Below are 24,798 nucleotides of genomic sequence, written 5' to 3'. Positions count from 1 at the left end.
AAGAAACGTGTTTTTCGATGCTTATCGAAAAGACGTTAGAATTGAAGGAGGTATTCTTGTTTTTTTACCAGTTACGAGAACAATAGTCTCATTTAACAATTTCGTGCAACAATAATCTGGACCTAAGCAAATTTTAATCGAAATAGAAATAAGAAACAAACAGAGAACATGAGTAAAGAGTTATTAGGGTTAATAAAACTTATGCATGATATCGACCATAAAAATTATATGTAATATTTTCTTTCTAAAAAAAAGTATTAATTAAACAAGTTGAAAATTTCACTCTTTAATATTGAATGATCATTACCTATACACAATATCCGAAATAAAAATTATATATAGTATGTTCTTTAAACAAAAAGAAAACTTTAAATATTGCTCTTCTTTGAGGAAAATATTGATTAACCCCTTCAGTAATCATTACAAAATTAAAAAATGGAAAAAATAACACATTTTTTTTATGAACGAATTTTATTTACTGAACATATATATATCCCTCATAAACGCCATTTCGGGCCAAAAGTGGGACTGAAAGTTGATATCTACTGATTACTTTTGGTAACATTAATCCTAATATAAATATGTGAAAATAAAATTAAAATTTGCCCGAGTTATCTCGGGAATGGTCCTTAAGCGGTTAAACAAAGTTGCTTAATTGTTCACTTACAAACAGGAAACCTGACTATCTGTCAAATGTTTTTAATAAGTACATCTTTTAATCAGTATAATAATCTTATCTCCAGATAATATTGATCGTTACTTTATTATGCTTGTTAAAGTGACTGTTTTCTCTTAATACAGAGAAGATTATTCAGTTGTGATAACTACCGATATCGCCTCACTTGAAAAATGATAAAAAAAAATACTATTACGATTCTATTGCCTGCAACTTCTTCAGATATTCGAGTACATCACTCATAGTTATAGTCTTTTCATTTTCGATAAGCGCAGATATTCTACAATATAATAATACAATCATTTTATATTTTAGAACGTGACGATAACACGTCTCGTATACCTTTTTATGTGTAACCTTTCTGATAAAAGTTAAGAGAAGTTACTGAAACATTGAAAAATCATTAAATACTTTAAAAATCTGCACTATTTAATCTAATTGTAAGAAATATAATTAATATACACACAACGTATTACTGAATATGTTTTCTTATTTTATCTTCTTTTTCCAATAGAATTAAATTTATTTAGACGAAAACAAACAAGTTGATCCATTTTTTTAATATTAACCCTTCCAGTTTTTATAATAAAGGAATATGAACGCCATCAAAGTTATTTGGAAAGACCATAGAAAATTAAACGAAATTATGTAATTTAATAAATAAATCATTTGCCTAAAATCTACTAGAATGTGAGTAATAAATCATGTCAAAACTTATGTAATGACGTAATTTAGAGAAACTTTGAACAATACCGATTGTTTGCTTAGAAATGAATTATAATTCAGTTGAAACCTTTAACTTGTATTAATTACATTAATACAAGAGAACACATTACACAGATTAAAATATACGGTTAGATTATTTGAAATTTACCAATTACGATCGCGTGAGGCGAGGAATATTTTATTCAAATCCGCAAGCAATAAATGGAAATCTTGAGATTTGTTGGGAATCATCCATCAACTGATTATACATATATTACTATTCAATATACCTTACTTTTCCGTCTACGCTTTTAATCGATCGGGAGGCTATAAAAGGTACCAAACCATCTTCAACGCAAATCAATACTGTTCCGGAGCTTAACGTTATTTTCCATTACTACCAACCGCATATCCTAAACTTCATCCTACCCTCCCCACTATCTCGTGCTTCAAATTACTAATAAGTGTTGTTTATCTTATGCAGTAAAGCTCTTACTACATCTGTGAAAAACAGTAAAAGATACTTGCTTTTAATGAGATAGCTTTTCTTGGAAGCCAAGTAACGGCCCATCAGATAAGTCTGTCTTGTAAGGACTTTATGCTATTCAATAAAAACAACATCCGTTCTACATTATTTCAGAAAATATAGCAGAAAATGTTTGAATTAGGAGATATTATATAATGTTCCTATCTTTTAGGATACAATCTTAGACTTCTTTGATTGCCTTTAAAAATTGCATCATTACATGCGAAGTATAATATATTCATACACCGTACTTTATTATATAGATACTCTTTTTCGCTTTTTTTAAGTGTGTACTGTTCATACTTTATCTTTCTAAGTTTTTTTTTTTTTTAATTGGATATTTAAGGTCACATGCACCTTCTCAGGTTATGAGTGACCACATTTGCTTTGCGTCTGTGTTGTAGTCATATAGATTTTATATTTGATTATAGATTCCGATATCTTCCAGAAAGGATAGAATTGTTCCACATGAGTCTACCTTTTGTAGCATGTTTGCTACGTTCGATATATTATATCGCCTCCTTTTTGCACTATATTTGGAACAGTGGGCTAGGATGTGTTCTATGGAGATTCGCGTCTTAGACGCATCACACATCGTTGGGGTTGTTTTCGCGATAAGGAATGAATGTGTAATTCTGGTGTTTGCAACAAACAAATTTGAAAAAATTCTCAAAAATGCGCCTTAGGATCCAAAATGTGTTAGATTTTTTTCAGAATTTTAGAATGCATTTGAGACCGGAAAATGCGCCGAAAAGCGTAAAATCTATTTTACCCTGTAACTACCCTCACGGGCAAGCTAGAGGGTTAAAATTGTACTCAGAGGGGTTTTTCTTGGTCAGCTTTCGAATGATTCAAGAGCCATTGAAAAAGCTCTAAGGGCAGTTTTGACCATCTTAATCGGCTAGGCCTTTTGTCGTATGCTGATTTCTCAACATGTAGCAGGGCTTGGAGGATAGCATGCGCTTCGCTAGAGAAGACTGAGTATGAATTAGGCAGCTTGAATAGGAGTTTGTCTTCGGGCTTGCATACTGCACATCCTGTCCCTTCTTTAGACTTCGAGCCATCGGCAAATAGTTGTTTGTGGTTTGGGCAATCGTTAGCTAGTTCTAGGAACAGAGCTTGTATGATGCTTTGGTCTGTGTTTTTGGAAACTCGTGAGAACTTGTCTATTACACAAGGTGGTTGTATTATCCATGGAGCAATCATAATTAGTTTTCTTGGGAGAACTGGGGGGATTTCAGTTTGTAGGTCTTGTAGGTAATGTTTTATTCGTAGGTTCAGCGGTTTCGGTTGCGTAGGTTTTATGCGGGTGGCAATAGAGTGATCATCTGATGTTATTAATTTAAATATAGGGTTTGTTGGCGTAGAAAATTTGACAACTGCGTAGGTTAGGCTTAGTTGCTTTCTTCTAACTTCTAGTGACTGTACATTGGCTTCGGCTAATAGTGCGACGACTGGACTGGTCCTAAATGCTCCAGTTGCAATTATAACTCCCGCATAATGGATGGGTGATAGTAGTTTAAGAAGGTGCGGTTTTGCCGAGTCGTATACAATTGAACGGTAGTCTATTTTGGAAAGAACTAAGGCTTTATATGTTTTGATCAGGATATGAAATTCAGCTCCCCAGCTTTTTGACGCTATGCTTTTAATGATATTTAGCTTTCGGATGCATTCGGTCTTTAGGTTCTTACAGAACGGAGTCCAAGAATGCTTTTTGTCGAAAACTAGTCCAAGAATTTTAGGGGTGTCTGTTATTTTTAGTTGGTGCTGATCCAAAGTTTTGGAGTTTGTCCAGATTGTCTTGCAAAATTTGATGGCTAGTTTTAATATCTTTACCCGTAATATAAATTGTGCAATCATCCGCAAATAAAACATGTTTGACCGGTTTAGTAAAGATTTCTGTAATTTCGTTTATTGCTACCAGAAATAATGTTACACTTATTACTGTCCCTTGTGGAACTCCATTCTCGATTATGGTTTTATTCGAAAGGTGGCCATTTACTCGGACATAAATTGATCTGTTTCCGATGAAGTTGCTGATGAATTGAAGCATATTTCCATTGACGTTTAGTTTCTGTAGTTTTTGTAGGTTCGATGTTTCCATACCATGTCATACGCTTTCTTGATGTCTAAGCAGATGGCAATTAGATGTTGTTTTTTCCGAAACGCTTCGCATATACTTGAGTCTAACGTGGCGAGGCTGTCGATTGTTGATTGGTGTTGTCTAAAACCGTATTGGTTTTTCCCTAATAGGTTGTTCTTCTCTAAATACCATCGTAGCCTTTTATTTAGAATTTTTTCTAAAAGTTTACACAGACAACACGTCAGGGCAATAGGTCTATAGCTGTCAGCGTGAGATTTGTTCTTGCCTGGTTTCAATATTGGAACTACTATTGCCTCATGCCAGCTATCTGGAAATACGTTATTTAGCCATATGCAGTTAAAAAGATTTAAGAGGTAATCCACCCCTACTCTAAGCATCTGCTGTATGAAAATATTTGGAATATTATCGGGTCCTGCACTGGAGTTTTTTAGTGTTTTAATCGCTGATCGGAGTTCAGTCAGTGTTATTTTGATATTTAAGTTATTGTTATTGTCTGCACTGATGTCATGTCACAATGTTTTTTCAACATTTGTTTTGGTGCTAAGGAAGTTTGGGTCAAAATTTGCATTGCTAGAGTTCGTGGCGAATGTATTTGCTAATATGTTAGCTATTTCTTTAGAGTCAGTTGTGATGGAACCGGTTGGTCCACTTATGGAGGTAATTTTAGAGTTGAGTTTTTGACCATTTATTTTTTTTAACTTACTTCACATTTCCTCACTTGTCGTTCCGCTGATTAGCGAAGATATGTAACTGCAGTTGATAGTTGTTCGGGATATACACATTGCAGATATGTAGATATTCTCTTTCCAAGTAACGTAGCTGAGGCTGCAACTGCTTCCAGATTGGTTGTAAGTATTATGGATATTATATCGGAGTAGTATATGTTTTCTTTTAGGTATATTGCGACTCCTCTACTTGCAGCTATAGAATTCGGTCTGTTTTTAAATATAACATTGAAGCCTTTGATACTGATCCATTTATCTTCTTTACAATTTGTTTCCTGTAGACACAAAATATTTGGCTGATGGTCGTGGATTAGTTTTTGTAAAAATTCAAATCGAGCGATTAGACTGTTTACGTTCCACTGTAAAATTTTATTTGACATGAGCTGTTCTCAAAAGGTAGGTATTTAATTTGGAGGAGGGTTAGATCTAGAGAGTAGAGACTGTGTCTCATTCGTACTTTCGTCCTCAGATGAGGGAAATGGGGAGTCTGTTGACATGCTGAAGTGAGGAGGTTTCAGTAGTTTTCTAGTGATTCTGGTAAAACGGTTTTTAATGCTCCTATCATTTAAGTGAGGGTATAGTTCATGCATGAGAGTCACTAGGGTGTTGGTGTCCTCTACGTATTCTGCAGCTGTCTCCTTGGTGTTGGTGGGTCCTTGTGCTTTTTCTACAAAATTTTTAAGCTGATTATAATTTAATGGTCTACCTGGTTCATCCAGTATATGCTGTATGGGCTCTAGCAAAGCATCAAGATTTTTCGCCGTGGTGTCTGTGACAGTAATAATTTTTTTTTTGTGGTTTGTGGGCTTGCTTCTTTATCATATTGTTTGAGATGCTGCTTGAGATGTCCGACATTTCTTCACGCGTACGTTTTAGTGTCATAGGAGTTTGGTCTGCTTCTACGTTTTGTACTACTTCCATGTTATCCGTTGTTTCGGTATGGGTTTTGTTTATTGGTTTATGGGGGGTGTTTGCGTAACTGGATTGAGGTACTGTTTCAGTCGTTTCTGTAGTAACAACAGAGTGATTTCCTTGTAATGAATCGTTACTTATTGGGTGGTCATCGTTAGTTGTACAGTTTTTTGCAACATGTCCTTCTTGCTTACATAAGAAGCATTTTACTGATTCGGTGGAAGGGTACACCCAGTATGTTGTTTGATCGTGTTCTATTTTGATGGATTCTGGTACCTTGTGTACGTCTTCTGGATGTATGTAAATCTGACGACGGAAACTAAGTATGTGTGAGTACCCTTCCTCTGTTACGCTGGCTCTTAGGAAGGAGACAGCCGATTCTCTTCTGATTTGTAGATTGTCAAAACTTTCTTCTATTATTTCGTGGGGAATCGTTGGGTAAACATTTGATATTACGATGCGTCGGTATTGTTGCGAGCACCCTTTGGATGGATCCAAGGCCTGCTGGTGCTCGCGACCGGAACATGAAGACAGCGAGAAGAAGGCGATCGGATCGATCGCCTATCAAGCTGTCAGATTCGAGCAAGACGCCATTGAGAGCAGACGTTCCGAAGCTATATTTAATTGCTTTCCTATTGTACACATTTCTATTGTAAAACTGGTTCTTATTTATTAAAGTTTGTGTTTATGCCGAAACGCAATATTGGTGTCAGAAGTGGGATGCCCACTCGTAGTGGTCGACCGCGTCGCGCTTCCGCGGTATCCACGGAACCTTCTCCTCAATCGACGCCCGAGCCTCCCTGCAGGAGATGTTCACCGATCTCCAGCGGAGCTTCGTTGGACAAATGCAAGAGCAACGAAGGGAGGATGAAGCTCGGAGGAGGGAGAAAGACGCCGAGGACCGGCGGATACAGGTGGCCTTCGAGACGCGACTGGCCAGCATCGAAGAACGTTTTTAGGTCGTATCTGTTCCAATAGAAAACAGCTATTGTTCGGGTAGTGGCGACGCGAACCCTCGGGCTGGGGAAACAGTGCCGGTTATAGAGAGTGTTAATTGTGTAAATAGTGTAAATAGTGTTCGCCCGGCAGTTACCCCTGTCGTAGGGGCGCCCGCCGCTTCTTCGTTGTTAGATCGACCCCGCGTGTTTAACTTGGGGTACGCAGTAAAACCGACCATCTTTGACGGGAAAGCTTCGTGGGAAGAGTATAAAATTCAATTTGAGACCATCGCACGCGCTAACGGATGGAGTGACAGTGTCTTTAGGAGGGTCGGCGAGGAGCGTCCTCACGACGCTCTCCGCTGCCCAATGTGAAAATTTCGCAGATCTTGTTTCGGCGCTTAAATTTCGCTATGGGGCGAAAAATCTCTCAAATTTGAACTATGTCCTTTTCCAAAGCCATAAACAGAGGAGAGATGAGAGCATCTCCTCGCTCGCCACGAAGATAGAACGATTAGCTCAATCCGCGTTCGCCGATTGCCCGGCGGAGACCCGCGATAAACTCGCCACCTCTCAATTTGTATCAGCGTTGTCGAGCTCCGTTATGCAGCGGGAACTGCGACTCGGCGGGTTTACATCTCTAAGAACCGCTGTCACCAGAGCTCTCGAAATCGAGGCCGTCGAGGCAATGTCGCGTAGTTCGACGGTTGAGTCACGAGAAAGATTCCCAGAGAAACGGAAGGCTAAACCCTTTAATTATTTTACAAGGTTCCCGGAAAAGAGGAGTAGGCCCGACAGACCTGAAGAACGCATCAATGACGTGCCGAGGATCACCTGCTGGCTCTGTGGCAAGACCGGACACCTTCAAAAGGACTGCTACAAGGCCTAGAACGGTCAGGCAGGAACGACAGCTTCGAGGAAACCTTTTCAGGGAAACGAGAAGAGGACGGCGTAAGGGGGAGATGCCGAACCAAGAATAACAGTCCCCCGGTCGTTAAGAGTACGGCGATGCAGGAGGCGACTGGAGGTCCGAAAATTCCAAAGGAGGAGACGTACGTATGTGGAAAAATTGGCGGAAAGCCCTGTAGAATTATTTTAGACACGGGTTCTCCCGTTAATCTTTTGGAGAAAGAATTATGCACATCGAAGAACATCATACGGACAAGACTCGACATTCGTTCCACTACTGGTAAGAAAATTAAGGTCTACGGCAAGGAGAGTTTGGAAGTCATGGACATGGTGGAAAAGTGCATCCTGGGAACAGCCTTTTTGAGAAAACACCGTTGCAACATCGATCTGTCCCAGAATGTGTTGTGCCTTCCCGGCAACCCGGAGATTCGCCTGGACGAACCGGCCGCCGAGAAGAAGAAACCCGAGAAGGAGAAGGAGGCGATCATTCCACAGCATTTGGAGGAACTGTACTCCCGCTGCTCTTCAGGTTTGTCAGAAGGACAACAGAAACTATTTGCTGAGCTACTTTGTGAATTTCAAAATGTTTTTGCGGTGAATTCGAATCAGCTCGGAAACTGCGACAGGGTGAAGCACACCATCAACACGGGAGACTGCTCACCCATAAAACAGGCCCCACGGAGATTGTCTATACATCGCCGAACGGAAGTGGACGAATTGGTCAAGAAAATGATCGCCCAAGGCGTAATCGAGGAATCACGGAGCCCGTGGTCTTCTCCCATCGTCATTGTGAAGAAGAAGGATGGAAGTTTGCGATTCTGCGTAGATTTTCGACGACTGAACAAGATCACGAAAAAGGACTCGTACCTCCTTCCCCGTATTGAGGATACCCTGGACGCCCTCGCTGGATCATCGTGGTTTTCTACTGTAGACTTGCAGAGCGGATATTGACAGATCTCTATGAACGAGAAGGATCGAGAGAAAACTGCTTTTTCGGTAGGAACAGGACTGTGGCAGTTCAAGGTGATGCCCTTTGGATTATGTAACGCCCCTGCAACTTTCGAACGTCTGATGGAGGACGTGCTTCAAGATTTAACTTGGAAGATTTGTCTAGTATACTTAGACGACATCATTATCTACGGGACTGATTTCGAGCAAGAGCTCGAACGCCTTCGAACAGTGTTCTCACGTCTACGTCAGGCCGGACTATTAATGAGCCCAAAAAAAAGCTCTTTCTTCTGTCGGGAAGAAAGGTATCTGGGACACATCGTCAGCGAGAGTGGAGTCAAGACGGATCCAGAAAAGATCAAGGCAATTTCGGAATGGCCACAGCCGAAGAATGTTACGGAATTGAGAAGTTTCTTAGGATTGTGCACTTATTACAGGAAATTTGTAAAGGATTTCTCCAGGATCGCCAAGCCCCTGCATCGCCTCACCGAAGCCAAACAGAATTTTCTCTGGACCGAAGATTGCCAAGACGTCTTCCAGAAATTGAAGAAGAGACTGTCTGGGGCCCCGGTCTTAGCCTACCCAGCAGTCGAAAAGGATTTTATTTTGGATACCGACGCTTTTAATTTCGCTATAGGAGGCGTCCTCTCCCAGGAACATGAAGGACAGGAAAAGGTCGTGGCTTATTTTTCCAAAACCTTAGGGAAGCCGGAGAGGAACTACTGTGTCACCCGAAGAGAATTACTGGCAGTAGTAAAATCTACTGAGCATTTCCATCACTTTCTTTACGGTCGCAAATTTCTCATTACGACGGACCATGCAGCGCTTCGCTGGCTGCTTACCTTTAAGAAGCCCGAAGAACAGATCGCTCGTTGGATCGAGCGATTACAGCAGTACGACTTCGACATTCGCCATCGGGAAGGAAAGACATGGAAACGCCGATGGTCTTTCCAGGAGACCCTGCGTCGAAGAAGATTGTAGGAATTGCGACCGACTAAAGAAGAGAGAAGCAGAGGACAAAGAAAATTTGACGAAGAAAATACACCGACTTTTCGCCGTGGGAGAGGACACCGAGGGATGAAAAGAAAGTCAGAGGAAGGATGAAGAAATCGGCTTCATTCTTGAAAAGAAGAGGGAAGGAGAGAAGCCTGTCTGGGAAGACGTAGCTCGTTTTTCTTAAGTATTACTGTTCAATTTGAGATTCGCTGGAGGTTCGCGAAAGTTTACTTTTCAGGAAATGGGAGTCCCGCGATGGCGCAACGACCACGTTTCTTTTGGTGGTGCCACGCGAAAGAGTTACGGAGGTGCTGAAGGAATTTCACGATACTCCTACAGCTGGACATTTTGGAGTGAACAAGACCTTGGCGAAGATTCATCAATAGTTCTTCTGGTCTTCGTGTCGATAAGACGTTGTAGAGTGGTGTCGGCAGTGTGACACCTGTGCAGCGAAGAAGGGACCACGGCAGAGGGGAGCGGGAGACCTGAATATACAACGTGGGAGCTCCGTTCGAGAGGCTTGCCCTGGACATTGTGGGTCCGCTCCCGAGATCCCATGCCGGGAACAGGTTTATGCTGGTGGTGGCGGATTACTTCACTCGATGGCTTGAAGTCATCGCGATGCCGGACCAGCGAGCTGTCACAGTGGCAAGAGCTCTTCTACAAAATGTAGTGTGTCGTCATGGTGTACCTTTGGAGATACATTCGGACCAAGGAAGAAATTTCGAATCCTCCGTGTTCAAGGAGTTGTTGAAGCTGCTTGGGGTCAAGAAGACACGGACGACCCCTCTGCATCCTCAATCCGACGGACTAGTAGAACGTCTGAATAGAACGTTGCTACAATATCTCTCAATGTTTGTTGCAGAACATCAGCGTGATTGGGACGAGTGGATTCCCATGTTCCTTCTCGCTTATAGATCGGCACGATATGAGGCTACCCAACTAACGCCAGCGATGATTCTTTATGGTCAGGAACTTCGTCTTCCCCTGCAGCTTTGGAGAGGATTGCCTCCGGAAGTGGAAAGGGAAGAGGGTGTAGAACGAGGATACTCGGAGTGGATCCGAGGAAAAATGAAGAAGATCCACGAATTTGTTCGACGCCGTTTGGATGTTTACAGTTCGAAAATGAAATCCTGGTACGACAGCAGCGTGAACGCAGTGGAGTTTCAGCCCGGAGAACGAGTGTGGTTGTACCAACCACGAAGAGTGAAAGGAAAGTGCCCGAAATTACAAGCGGACTGGGAAGGTCCTTATACGGTGGTGGACCTCCGAATAAATAACATCATCTACAGGATTCAATGTTCACTCAAGAGGAAGTGCAAGGTGGTCCATGTGCGCCGCCTTGCGAAATATAAAGGACGATTTCAAGAGGAAAGAGGACGTCGAGGGACACCATCGTGAAGAGTGAAGATTAGCCTAAGAACTAATCAGTGGCCCGGGTTACGGAGATTGTTTTCGTAGCTCGGTCCTCTTTCTTTTAGTTTGTTGCAGGGAACGATGCGTTTCCGAGTTCCTCAGTGTGAGCTCATTATAAGGGACAGTCCAAGTAGGGTGGGGACATGGGGGGGGGGGTGAAACCGCCCTGCTAGCCCCCCTGGAAGTGATCCTGATCGTGTTCCGCGAGACACGACCCCGACGGAATGATTCCGGGAGATCCCCAGGTAGCGTAAGCAAGGGGTGGTCAGCACTCGGGAATAGGTGTCCCTGTTCACTGGCCGGACGAGCGACGCTGTTGCTCGGGTCGGTCAGAGGGAACATCGCGAGCTCGGGAGCGTTGTTGGGTGTACAGATGGTACCTTGGACGACACCACCCGCCTAGAAGAGCCAAGAGAAATCAGAAGTTGAGGAGGCGAGTTTAGAGTTCTGGGAAATTGATTGGGGAACGAGCCGATAGCACACCCACAAGACGTGGTTCTTTTTTTATTTTTGCAAGGAAACTCCGAGAGATCATCGTCGGACGAATGGATTGGATTTTGGACAACCAGGAAGTCGACAAGAATATTAAATTTTCCCGATCGCAAGATGACTGAAGTTCTCCGCTCCTCTTCACCCAAGAAGAAGAGGCGTCTTCGTAGAAGTCGAAGACCAGTCAAGAAAGAAGTATTCAAGTTCGAAGACGCAAGTGGAGGGTGGAGACAAGAAGGATCCATGTACCCACGCCTTGTCCAAGGTTTTTGGGTGGTTTTCCCTTGGGCGTGAAGCGAATACCGAGGCGGCGGAGGGAAGGGGCCACGCAGTATCTTCCACTCTTCCGGACCAGGGTACGGCTGCAAAGAACAACGGGACTGCGGCGGTCGGGACGCCCGCTTCTTCAGAGGGGGAGACAGTGTTGCGAGCACCCTTTGGATGGATCCAAGGCCTGCTGGTGCTCGCGACCGGAACATGAAGACAGCGAGAAGAAGGCGATCGGATCGATCGCCTGTCAAGCTGTCAGATTCGAGCAAGACACCATTGAGAGCAGACGTTCCGAAGCTATATTTAATTGCATTCCTATTGTACACATTTCTATTGTAAAGCTGATTGTTATTTATTAAAGTTTGTGTTTACTCATTATGCCGAAACGCAACAGTATTTATTGATGAGCGGTGTCAGTGCGAGGTTTGTGTTGTTGATTCTAATATGATTGTGTTTACCTGTAATGTTGTCTGCGATATTCTTGCTAGCGAGAAATACACAAATTTTACCGTTGGAAATTCTCGATATAAATCGAATATTACTTGAACTGGTTAGTTTTCCTAAGGCTTGGGCATACTCTTTTATTGAAATTCCCTCTTTAGCTTCGATTACGATAGCTTGTTCTTTCTTTGGGAAGCTGTCTCTTTGGAGGACATTGGTGTAACTTCGGTGGTGCTGTACATTGGGGGTATTATTCGCAGAGGCGATGTCGGTGAAAAGATTGCACCGAAAAGCTTGCACGCTCCTGTGAATGGTGAATGCTGGATTACAGTTATTACACTATTAAACTAATGAGAACTTCACTTGTAAACTTTAAACTGACTCGTAGTGGCACTCGCGTTCACGTTACGCACGGAGTTTATAACGCGTCCGATCGCTTCGACTGTCTCTCGAGGACCCCTTTTTCTAAGTTTGTACGTAACATCGATTAATATTTTGTTATATTTGAATGGAAACCTTCAAGGAAGTATGCACTTTCAAAAATTTTACGCTCGCGTTATATTATCTTCTGTAATGATTATCAAAGTTAGCTGCGCTTATGATGTTCCCTCGGAGGGGACATCTGAGTGCAAAGGGTTAACCCATATATGTGACAGGACTTTTTACTAAGGAACTAAAAGACTTGATTCCGATGGTGAGATGTTCAATAAAATAAATCTAACGACGTTGGAAAATTAAGTATTACCACAACTGTTAGATTACGTAGTTTCTAATCGTCTTGAACTAAAGCTTTAGTCTCGTAGAAATTTTCACGAGTATTAGTTTGGCAGTAAACTTGTCTCAGACAAATAAGATTTCCTACACTAATTTTTACACTAGATAATCCATCAAATATCTTCCTTTATCGAGTAAGTCTATAGAAGGCCGAAGTTTGAGAAGCACTGCTTTATCCAGCGCAGAGTATTTCTTTCATCCCTAATGTTCAGACTCACAGTGATAAATTGGCCAGAAAGGGTGGTCCTCTAATTGCTTTGCGTGATGCGTCGTTAGAGCGTCGAAGAAGCTCGATGACGGCTACCCGCGGGAAAAGGTGGTAGTATCGATGCCAGAAGCAGATTTCTCACGTCGTAATTTCGAGTTCGACGTTTGGCAGAGAGACACGTCGGCGACGTTGAGATTTGCTCCTGGCATTTCGTAACCATCCGAAGTAGCTCGAGTTAGAGTCGACGATTATAAATGAAGTTCATTGTGTATGAGTTGCTATCAATTTAACAGTGGCCACTATGATCACGTGCGTATCTCGCGCGATCCCCGGTCTTTCCTTCCGTCAGGTCTTCTTCTTTTTCTGTTTCTTCGCCATCTTCTTCAGGGTCTCTCGAGCTTCGGTTTTCCATCGCGCTATTCACCACGAGGCCTTGAGCCAAGATTTCGAAGAAGGAAAAGCCTTGTTCATGTCGCTCTCATTCCATCCATTAGCGTTATCAGACTTTGGAAATTAGAGGGATTTTAGAATATTAAATTCGGCGCGAATCAGATGCAAGTTTCTAGTGGTGCGTCCCGAAATTCAACAAAGGGGATACATTTAAAAGGTAATAGAAAGGGGTACGTTACGACACCTTACGAAACTTTATTAACACGTTGACTAACCCAGACTAATAATCGTGAAAATTCTTACGTGGCTAAAATATTGTGTTTATCCAATTAAAAATGATGTAATCAAACATTTGTGGTAGTACTTATTCTTGTAACCTCTTTAAAAGTTATCCATCCTATCCAGATCAATTTTCTTTACCATCTTACTTCTAGAATTAATTTATTTAATGCCCTAGTGAAAATTCTTGTCACCTATATATAGGTGACGTGACAGTCAACGTATTAAGAAAGAAACATAGAAGTTTGTTTAACTTTTTCTTACGTAGAATTCAACTTTCTTTCAGGTTTATTTAAATACTTTAACAAAATCAAATGGAAATATAGAAAAATGTAAAAAAATTGAAATTTACATAAATTTTTACAGTCTAATTAATATTGATTTAAAAATATATACGTATGTACTATCGCCAAATTCGAAAAAGTTAATTGTAACTATTTATAGTATCTTATTATTTTTTTTTAATGTATAGATTACGATGTAGTTCCTAACCTATTAATGTTTGCACTCCAGGGCAGACTTCTTAGTTAGAGTATTAACAGTCTAGTAAATGAAAGATATAGTTAGATGAAATTAACAATTGATTAATATTTCGTACTGAGCATACATTGTTACAAATAATTAAAGAATCATTTACTTTTATCATTTAATTTCATGCTATGTGGAACACTGAATAATAGCATTAAGGCGTCTGGCCCTGAGCGCTCGCCAGATGGGTACTATTCTTACAAAATTCATAAATGCGAAAATATAGAAAAAAATATTTTTATGTTTTGACACATACTAAAAAACGGTTTAATGAACACATGAAAAATTGTTTGAGGTAACAAAAAAAATGGTGGCGGTTCAAAAAGTTTTGTGAAGGCCTTCGGCACGAAACGCGCGTGGGCTGTACCATCATTATATTCTTTACGTTGCATGTGAAAAAGAAAAAAAAAATATTAGATGGTTTCTGAAGTTTGTCGCAAGAGAGTAGCAATTGGATTTTTTTTTTCTTACCATTAAGAAAATTATGATGAGCCGAAGATATTTTTTTTTTATTTTTCACCGAAATTTCACGAGAAAAATCGTCAATAAAAAAAAAAAACTAACCAAGTAATCGCAAAAATCCATTGCTACTCTTCAGATAATGTATCTAAAAGTAGTGTGTACAAATTTCAGAGCAATCGGACCGATAGTTTACGAGATTTACGTTGTACCATTTCGAAAAATGTAGTTTCGAGATAATCCCAAAAGAAAGTAAACGTGCGGTCCGATTGCTCTGAAATATGTACACACTACTTTTAGATACATTACCTGAAGAATAGCAATAGATTTCTTTTTCTGGTTAAAAAATATATTTTATTTTGTTAATGTTCTTATTGCTTAAGATCATTTAAATATTTCCACCAAATTATATATATAACTTGTAAACAAACTGAGCAGGATAGTTCGAAATATTGGAGAATCTTGTATACGTATGTATAAATTAACTTACAAAATTTCAAAAGTTAATGTCAATTTTTCTGGCTACAAAAAAATCATAAAAATTGCCTTGAAACCGATGCAAAAAAAAGAGTACTCTCTTAAATGCGCAGCGCATATATGAAAAAATAGAGTCAGATGAAATCGTTCCAAGGAGTTTACTAGTTCTATACATATATTCCATAGGTCCAATCAAGCCACGAATTTCCTAATTCACGTGCGAGTCGTTCATTAAGAGAGCACAAGGTTCGTAAAATAAGTAATCGGACTCTTCCTTGTGGTTTGAATCGGGGTCATCGCTGAGCTCGCAATTATTTTGTTGAATTAAAGAAGAGCATGCCCTCGCAAGGCTTTCCTTCCACGCCAACGCGGAAATTCGTTGGTAGAAAGCTGTTCGAGACCTCGAAACACAAACGAAGTACCAGTAACAACAAAAATTCCATTTATCTAAACAAGCTGAGTGTTCGATCGATTAGGTAATATGCATTTTGTAACAGGCACGAATGACAAGTTCTTTTTTGCAATGGAAATAATGATTGAATGATAATCTTTGTTGTTCTATATTGTGATTATTAAAAACTGAACACTTGCTAGAAACAAATTTTTAATATGCATTTTGTATGGTTGAGAGAATAAAAACTTTTGCATTTTTCTGTGGTTTGTAAAAGACATTTCCAGCTATAGTAGTTAAGATTTTCGGAATCGAAAACATTAAAGGTAAACATAATTGGTATAGATTTCTAAATCGAAATACTGAACATAATAAGATAATTAATAAAGCTACTTTCGTATATATAACATTGTAAATTGTGATTATTGCTAAATGACGTCGCTCTTTATACATATGCAAAGCTTTTTCTTAATCTGATCATATTTGGTAATAAGTCTTCATATTAAGTATAAAACAAAGAAGCTTTTATTCGTGCAAACACACGAAATATTATTCTTAATAAACAATTTCTTTCAAAAACGAAGAACAAAGAAAATGAACTTTAGCTTTGTACAATAAATTAATAGTTCGAGTACTTTATTACATCTTTATCAAATATGTCAAATATTTTAATATAATATTCTATTTTCGCTATCTTATTTCAATTGATAAAATTCCACATTTCAATGAGAGAAAAGAGGAAACGTGTAACAACGAAGAGAACATTACGATAAAAGATGCGTTAAGAAAAAAACATATGTATAGATGAAAATTAAAAATAAAACAGTTGAATCAGATTTTTATATTTTTATTTATTTTCTTTTACAACAGATTCTACTTGCCTTTGAAACTGCTAATTGGACTAATAATAAAAGTACTACTGTACTTCATAAAATGATAACAAAAAATTATTATTAGACTGCGGGTTTGATGTATTTATGGCATACACATAGAAAACATACATAAACTATGCATAGTGTATGCAAAATATATTTTTTTAAATAATATAATAATATTAATGTTTTGTTTTGCATAAGTACAGAGACCTTTTGATTATGTTTAACATATATTTGTCATATTTTCTTGCATCATAAATGCATTAAATGCGTAGTTTAATTGATACAAATTCTACAGGATTTTTCGTACGTGGACACAACTTCAGAGATGAACTTAACATACAAAAATTACAACTATAGATCCTCATATGGGCAATGTTCTACCTGACCTAGTTTTAAAACTTATCGCCACTAAAAATAACTAGTTGTATCGTGAAGATAGTTTCTTTAACAGAACTATATCCGAAGTGCAAAAGAATGTTTAGTGAGTAAGCTGGCGTGATATTAAATTGTAATAAAACCGATGTTATCGATCATTTAATCGCTACTTGAAATGAATTACTTCATTTTTACTTATTTGATACATTCAAAAATTCTGTACATATGTATTTGAACTCGAAAGTTTTTCACACGGTTTGTATTTGCAATTCATGTCACGCACTCTTTAGTTGTATATTAATTGCAATCTATACCGTGAAAGTATTTGAAGAATCAAGGTAGAACTGTTTTATCCGTGGAAAAGGAGCTTGAACAAATAATGCGATAACACAAAGGCTTGTACCGTAAATAAGGTTTTAAAGATTTTATGGAACGTGCTTTTCTCTCGCGATTGCGATGTGCACCGTTATATTATTATTGAACAAATTGTAGATCTGTATTGGTACGTATAGGTTTTCTTAAAAGAAGCCTTAAAATTTGTTAATAAACATTTTAACTAATGGTATGGAATATATCCAATTTTGCTATTTTATTTTATTTTATTTTATTTATTTATTTAGTTTTATTATATTTCATTCATCTATTTTATTTTATTTCCTATTTAATTATAGACAAACAAAATCGTGAAAATCCTTTCGAGAAATATTTTACACATGGAACCGTATACATGGTGTTCACTTATAAAACAAAACTTTTCCTGACTTTCTATCCGAGTCATTAAATGTTCTAAGTACGCAAGGAATCAATTATGCACAGTAAATGAAGACAAAAAAACAGAAGGGATAATTGTTATACATACAATCACATCTTATTAGAGATAGAAGTAACAAACTAATTTATCGATCAAATTAATTCTCTACTACAATAATTGTCCTCTAAAATTGCGATAAAAGCATCGTTAATAATTGAACAACTTTATAATAAAATTTGAAGTACATCAAATTGACCGAATTGGTTTTATTATTAAATGAACTAGTTTCAGCTGAGCCCATAAATTATTTTAGCAGACCCCCCGGAAAGTTAATAATTCTCAATTGTAGAATAATAGGAGCCTAGAAATTGTAGAATAAGGAACCTGCGAAATAGCTGCGTTTTGTCGACAAAATTTTGCAGAGCTCTGGCAACGAGTACGTCAATTGTTCGCAGGATAAATTCGTCTCGTAAAGCTTTTAACTCTTTTCCGTGTTGTAAGCCAAACGTCGCGAGACAAGCTTACTATTACCTTAATTGCATTAGTGATTAAAAGATAGGGCAAAAAGAAAACCCGTTGCGTAACTCCTTAAGTCTACTGTTAATAGTGTTTCGTAGGTTGTGCTTCGTAACTGTGTATAAATTGATGCACTTTAGATCTGTATAGTAAGAAATATACTAAATTTTAGATACCTCAAATTAAGACAGACCTCATTAATAAAATAAGGATAGCAGAAAACATCGAAAGGATTCGTAATCAATGAGAGAACATCAAATCATGGAATACATTTGAGATAATTAAAATTCATCAAATTAAGACAGTTACCAACTAATTATTAAAACAAAAATTAGACAAAATACTGAAAGTATTTTCATTTAGTGAGAGAATATGATATCACTGAATGCATTAAAAACAATTAATAACAAGAGCTTATAAAAAATATAGGAACAGAAAATTGTGAGAATACTATATAAATAAAATAAAATACTCGCAAAAAGCGTCTATGAGATGTGACAAACGTTGACGAGACTCTAAAGCGTTCACTTTTTTAGAGGGTAGAAAAGATACATTAATATGTGCAGTCTGAGTGAATATAACACAAAAGGGACGTACGCCCCTTTATTGCAAAGAAACGTTTTAATCTGTCCAGGTCATAGAAGATTATGATTGAATGAAAAATAAAAAAATAATTGTGGAAACCATTACTTCGTCCAACATCAAAGAGTGATCTTTCATTCAATTAATCGAAAATATTATTCATATTAAAATGAAGTGAAAATAAATGTTTTAAAATCAAACTATTAGGAAAAAGCTGTAATTTAAGGGGGCAAATCATTGTGAACGCACAAAAAAAGCATATTTTCAATCATTTTTTTCTCAGGAACTATTGCATAAAACTGAATGAATGTTTTTTCCCCTTAAAGGTATGATTAAGGAAACTAAATACAAAATTTTTTTTTTGGTAAAAAATATCCGCTGGCTCAGATGATTTTAGCTTTCCTGGTAATCTGAAACAGAAAATCGAAAAAGTTTATTAAACTATGTCGTCACACCTATGGTCGGAACCTCCACTTCTTTATTTCATCGAAAATAAACAAAATGGCAGCGTTTCTTGTGAAAGAGAAAAAAAAACACTTTTTTGTACCGTAAATCAGGTGAAATTGTAAGTAAAATTTAAAATATCAACTACTTGGAGGTTCCGACGATAGGTGTGACGACATAGTTTAATAAACTTTCTCGATTTTCTGTTTCAGATTACCAGGAGAGCCAAAATCACCTGCGCCAACGGATAACTTTTTTTTGCACACATGCATATTATTTTGTAAATAAATGACAAAATATTTTTTATCAAAAAAAAAAATTTTGTATTTAGTTTCCTTAATCATACCTTTAAGGAGAAAAAACATTCATTCAGTTTTATGTAATAGTTCCTGAGAAAAAAATTATTGAAAATATGCATTTTTTGTGCGTTCACAGTGAAATGCCCCCTTAACATAAAAGTGTCTTTCCTTTCGATAACTCTATTATCAATTAAATAAATGTTTAGATGGCATTGATGCTAATGATTTTAAATAAGAATTAACGCGCTTAACACATTTTGCGAAACATGAAATTTAAGAATTATATTTTACCAATATTTCCTAATGTGAACATGATTAAAAAACTTTATTATCAATTTCTATTACGAGAACATCAGCTGTGCTTAGAATAGTGCAAAATTATCTTAGAAATTGTCCTGAAAAAGAAAAGTTGAATTTAAACGAGAAGAACAAACATTTTTTATTATTATCATAATCAGACTGTAAGTTTCAAAATTAATTTTATATTTAATTTATATATATACCTCTTTCAATAAGTAACATTAACGTATGATTAATTGCAAATAATTTGTCAGTAGCTTGTATTAAAAATTATGTAACGAACAAAACTAATTATGAAGAACTGTTAAAAATACGTGTTAAATTTAGTATAAGCGTGTATATTATTTCTGAGTATTTCTGGTACTTCTGTTACGTTATAACTTGTTTGTCTAGTTGTCCGAATAAAATCAGACTGCGCTAAAAATGTTCTTTATCCGAGTTTTTTTCTTTACACGAAGCCCTAAATCCCATTTTATCCTCCATTTTGGACTCCACGAAGATACGATACGTCACTAACGGTAAATCTTAAAACGAGTTGGACCAGCTTTCAACAGAATTTTAACAACGCACTGAGAATACTACTTAATATCACGAACAGATACGAGTAAAACACAGTGATTGAAAAAATAAGTTACATAGAAGAATCGATCACATAAATACTCAGACTTTCGATCTTCAACACGTCAACAAGACGTACTTTTAAGATCACCTTATTATATGTTTGGCCTTGAATAGCTTCGTACGACAGGTCGTTGAACTTGTCTTGACCTTGACTTTCTATTCAGGTAGACTCGACTCGATGGAATTTTCATGTATCTGTACGGACAGAATTTACCAAGAAACTCCTCCTTCTCTCATATTTTTAAACAAAAAGAACAAATACTTATTATATTACATAATTCGAATGTAAGTTTCTCAATTTATTTCATTATTTTGGTTTAGCGATTAATGTGTATTTTAAGCTGTAACACTTCAACATTTTACGCTCATCCATTACACTCTTACACTATCTCTTTAACTAATTAGTATCAATTCACTACTAGTTATAAATATACTCAATTTCATATTTGCTTAATTATGTGTCAAAAACTTCTCACGTTGAATAATCCGTGAACCATAATGAAGGCCCTCTTTAAAAACCATTTTGTATTTTAAATTAATTTACTTAATACGCGTGACAATAGGATTAATTACTAAACAATAATTATAAATTACATTAATAATTGCTTCAACTGTCATGTGTATATATTATATTAATTTGATTCGTGCAAGTGTTTCCAAAACAAACCTTTATTGTAACTGATATGTTATGACATTTTTATCTGTAGACGAGCATTTTGTTCTCAAATGTTTATTTTAATTACGTTCTGCTTTTATCGTATATTTTAGTATCTACTTAGTATACCTTTTGAAAAGTGGGAACATTTATGTCAAGTAAACTGTACTCGTTCATACTAAATTTGCTGTGATAATCATTACAAATACTCGCTCACGTGTTCGAACAACGTTTTAAATATTTTCCATTTTTAAATTAAAAGTACCAGAGTGAACGAAATAAAGTTGACGTTGAAATGGTCTCGTTGCCTTCACGTACAAACTAATGCATTCTGTAACGCGACATCATCAATTCAAACACAATGTTTTTTGAACGACGTGTTTCGCCATTTTATCGACACACTTAGAGATAATAGCTTGATCGTTTTATAAGAATCAGTCCCTATTATAATCGCTGGTAATCGTTCGAGCCTTGTAATTTGGTCAACTGAACGTGTCGTTCGTTTCAACCAATAGAAACATTTATGAAATTTAATGATTCCCGATCCCGTTCCAGGAAGACGCGAACACGTGGTATCACCGTATGACAGTGTGGTATTCATTAAAGAAGTGGACAACACGATTGACCAGGAAACTATGAACCTTCGTTATCAACGCACAAGGAGAACGAACTCGTGGTACCACGTGCTTCGTTTAATCATCAGCTCTTATCAATCCAATGAGAGTATCAGTATCGTGTGTACAACGCGTGGAATTAAGAGAAGCGGAAAACCATTGTGCAATTGTGTAAAACAATTAAGAGGATCATACATACTCAAGTTGGAAAATGAGTATCGTAAACGTTACTTACAATTAGTCGTTATAGATTAAATCTTTGATCAAAACTCCATCTGGATTAAATATATCTAACTTTTGTTTGACCATCGATTAAACCTTTAGATACGAGATTCTTCGATTATGTTATTCGAAATATAGAATTACCAGTTTCATGTGAATGGACTAATATATTAATTGAAAGAATTAAAAGATCATATTTCTGAACTATTTAGGTCAGTTAAATTATTTCATTATTAGTGATCAAATTTATGTATTGAATAATTCTTCAGATACGAGATTCTTCGATTATGCTATTCGAAATTCGGAATTTCCAATTTCAAGTGAAAGTACTAATATATTAATTAAAATAATTGAGAAGGCATGTTTCGGTACTATTTAGGTCAATTAATTTAGTTCATTATTTAGCGATCAACATGTACATTTTTAAAAATCAAATAAATTACATGAATTTCATGTTTAATTTAACCAAAGACTTTCTGTACATAATGTTTCATTTGTATCGAGACAAAAATTCAAGTAATCAAATTAAAACACTTAAATTAACGTTATAATTCTATAATTGTGCCAAATATGGAGTCACTACTTCTTTACCAAGAAATTCAAATAAATGCATCAAATTACAAGAACGACCTTTCACTTTTGACCGTTGATCCTTTTTAGGATGCATTTAAATCAAGTATACATCAAATTGAAAAGAATAAAATCTATTTATTGATTAAACTTGAGGGAAGCCAGAAAAAGTATCACAAACGCAGGAAAAATAATAATCACGGGAAGACCTGATAATTATTAGAAGACATTAAATATCAATAATGATGTTCTGAGAAATATGAATCCAGAACACAATCATGGTTTTAGATAATAGTGTACAAACTGAGAAAACTGAATTTTATTTTCTATATGTTCTATATAATATTTTTCCCTGCTTTCCCTGCAAAGACAGTAATGATAAAAGTAATAAACTTGTGTACCGATTCATAAGCAAATTACTTGTTAGTAAATTGTTTTTATTCATATACAAAGTTGTTGGCTTTTTCAATTTCATTGTATGTATAAATAAAAAATATTTATTACGCAAAAGACGAAAATTCTTGTGTAGCTATGACATCGTCATCTAAAGTGATTGACTTCTTTTATCTCAAATTGTATTCAATCTTATCGTTACAATTGCATCAGAGTTAATATCACATATTTCATAATGGTATATTTTTAGTAATTTTAATACTATTTTATTAATTATTCCAATAATTTATTTAAAATTTTCTGCTCTTAATCGTAACTTTCCAATTTTATTTGCCCATAATCCGACCCATTATGTTTATCCAGTTCACAAAATAAAGTTAAAAACAAGTCCAGCAATGAAATACAAAGTTTTAATAGAATACTCCGATCATTTCATATTTTAACTAAGAATTCTCACTTCTATGTTCTTAGTATATTATATCAACTCTTACAACAGAGAATTTTAATTAAACTGAGAAAACGGAATTTTATTTCATATATGTATTATCCAACAATATTTTTCTCTGCTATATTGTATACGTGGCTTGTATTTCAAATCCGATCTAAACTAACAACTAAAATATACTTCGTTATTTTATTTGACCCATCAGTGAACAAAGTTGCGCATCATTGGCCTAAAGATTAAAATACATATAAGAATTAAAAGTACGAAAAATGTAACAAAGATGTCAGTGCAGTGTAGTTACCAACACCTCGCGCGTTATCAATTAATCTCAAACTTCGAATTCTTTAATAAAGTAGAACCCCTATCGTAATAAGAAATCGTGTGCGACTTTTAACGGCAATGATAACGATACTGCACGTCAATTATAAACAGAGCGAAAACGTACCATGACGCGCGAGAACTGTTCCTCCAATTCTGAGAAAGACCACGATAATCAAAAGGTCCACAAAACCATCAAAACGATCTTCTCACGTGTCAAAACACTCACGTTCTACCAGGCGTCACGTTCGAGAATCACAATGTCAACATTCAGTCTCACGTTGCTTGATAAAACTGAAGTTATCCTACCGCGATGAATTTCACGCCATTGAAATCACTCGAATTTACCAGATTTTTTTTTTCATCGGTATTCTCCGATCGACCGTTGCTGCCTCTTACAAAATCTTCACACAAACACTTGTTTCAAACGTAATCGTCGAAAGCAATAGATTCTGATATTTCGTAGTCGTTACAAAATCTCTTGACTTTCTCGTGAGTACCCAACAACTACAATTGTTTCGGAATCGTTAAACGGTATCCTTCCAATCAACTTATACTTTCAGACAACTTCGCGTTCCCTCGGGTTCCAACGGATTGATTAACGTTGCAGAGATGTACGGAATCGATTGTTCGTCCTTATTTAAGATCGAGTCCGGTGGAGCGACTTTTCGACGTCCTGCGAAATCTCGTCGCCAACATAGATGCGAGGAAACGACACATTTCACGGAATTTCAAGAAACGCACGATGCCACTAATCTTCAATATACAATGACTTATCCGTCTTTTATCATTGAAATATGGTCGAGATAAGATTTCTCAAAATGTGAACCGAAATCTCCCAATTACTTTGTAACCACGTGCACGCGCTCGATTTCCGTCCGTTCTTGATGACCGGTCGAAACAAACTGTTTCCTTTGAAGGTGGGCAAATTTCTTATCTAGATAAAACTTTCGGATAACAAGGAAACGATAAACAACTTTTTATACGCTATACGTTGATTCATTATTCAAATTTAGAAGTTGGACTGTAGATTAAAATACTCCATTGTATGGGTTCGTTTTATTTGCAAATTATTATTTGAATAAAGTAGACAAATAAAATTCTTATTTAGATAAAAATCTCGAATAAGAAATAAACGATGAAAATTTATTTTACTATCCGTTGAATCAAATATCGAATTTGGAGCGCGCAATGAAATATTTTGAACTAAATGAAATTGTTTGATCGAATAAAAGTCTTAAAATATGCGTAATT

General features: G+C 36.7%; 2 protein-coding genes across 3 annotated transcripts in view; one reads left to right on the top strand and one right to left on the bottom strand.

Moving 5' to 3' along the window:
- Positions 1 to 24,798, bottom strand: part of LOC128884629 (uncharacterized) — a 77,958-nt gene that overhangs the window by 18,854 nt on the left and 34,306 nt on the right. Inside the window, exon 2 of one of the 2 annotated variants that reach the window (XM_054138132.1) lies at positions 23,672 to 24,491. The exons of the other annotated variant lie outside the window; for it this stretch is intronic. The gene's annotated coding sequence lies outside the window, so the exon portion shown is untranslated. The remainder of the gene's footprint in view (positions 1 to 23,671; positions 24,492 to 24,798) is intronic. 2 annotated transcript variants of the gene reach the window in all.
- On the top strand, positions 10,061 to 10,847 carry LOC128875567 (uncharacterized). Its single transcript, XM_054121289.1, has 3 exons — positions 10,061 to 10,259; positions 10,305 to 10,685; positions 10,732 to 10,847. Exons 1-3 carry the CDS (start codon positions 10,061 to 10,063, stop codon positions 10,845 to 10,847), a joined length of 696 nt encoding a protein of 231 aa, XP_053977264.1.

This window comes from Hylaeus volcanicus, chromosome 1, assembly GCF_026283585.1.
Source record: "Hylaeus volcanicus isolate JK05 chromosome 1, UHH_iyHylVolc1.0_haploid, whole genome shotgun sequence".
Classification (NCBI taxonomy): Eukaryota; Metazoa; Arthropoda; class Insecta; order Hymenoptera; family Colletidae; genus Hylaeus; species Hylaeus volcanicus.
This window is presented reverse-complemented; position numbering and strand designations above follow the sequence as displayed.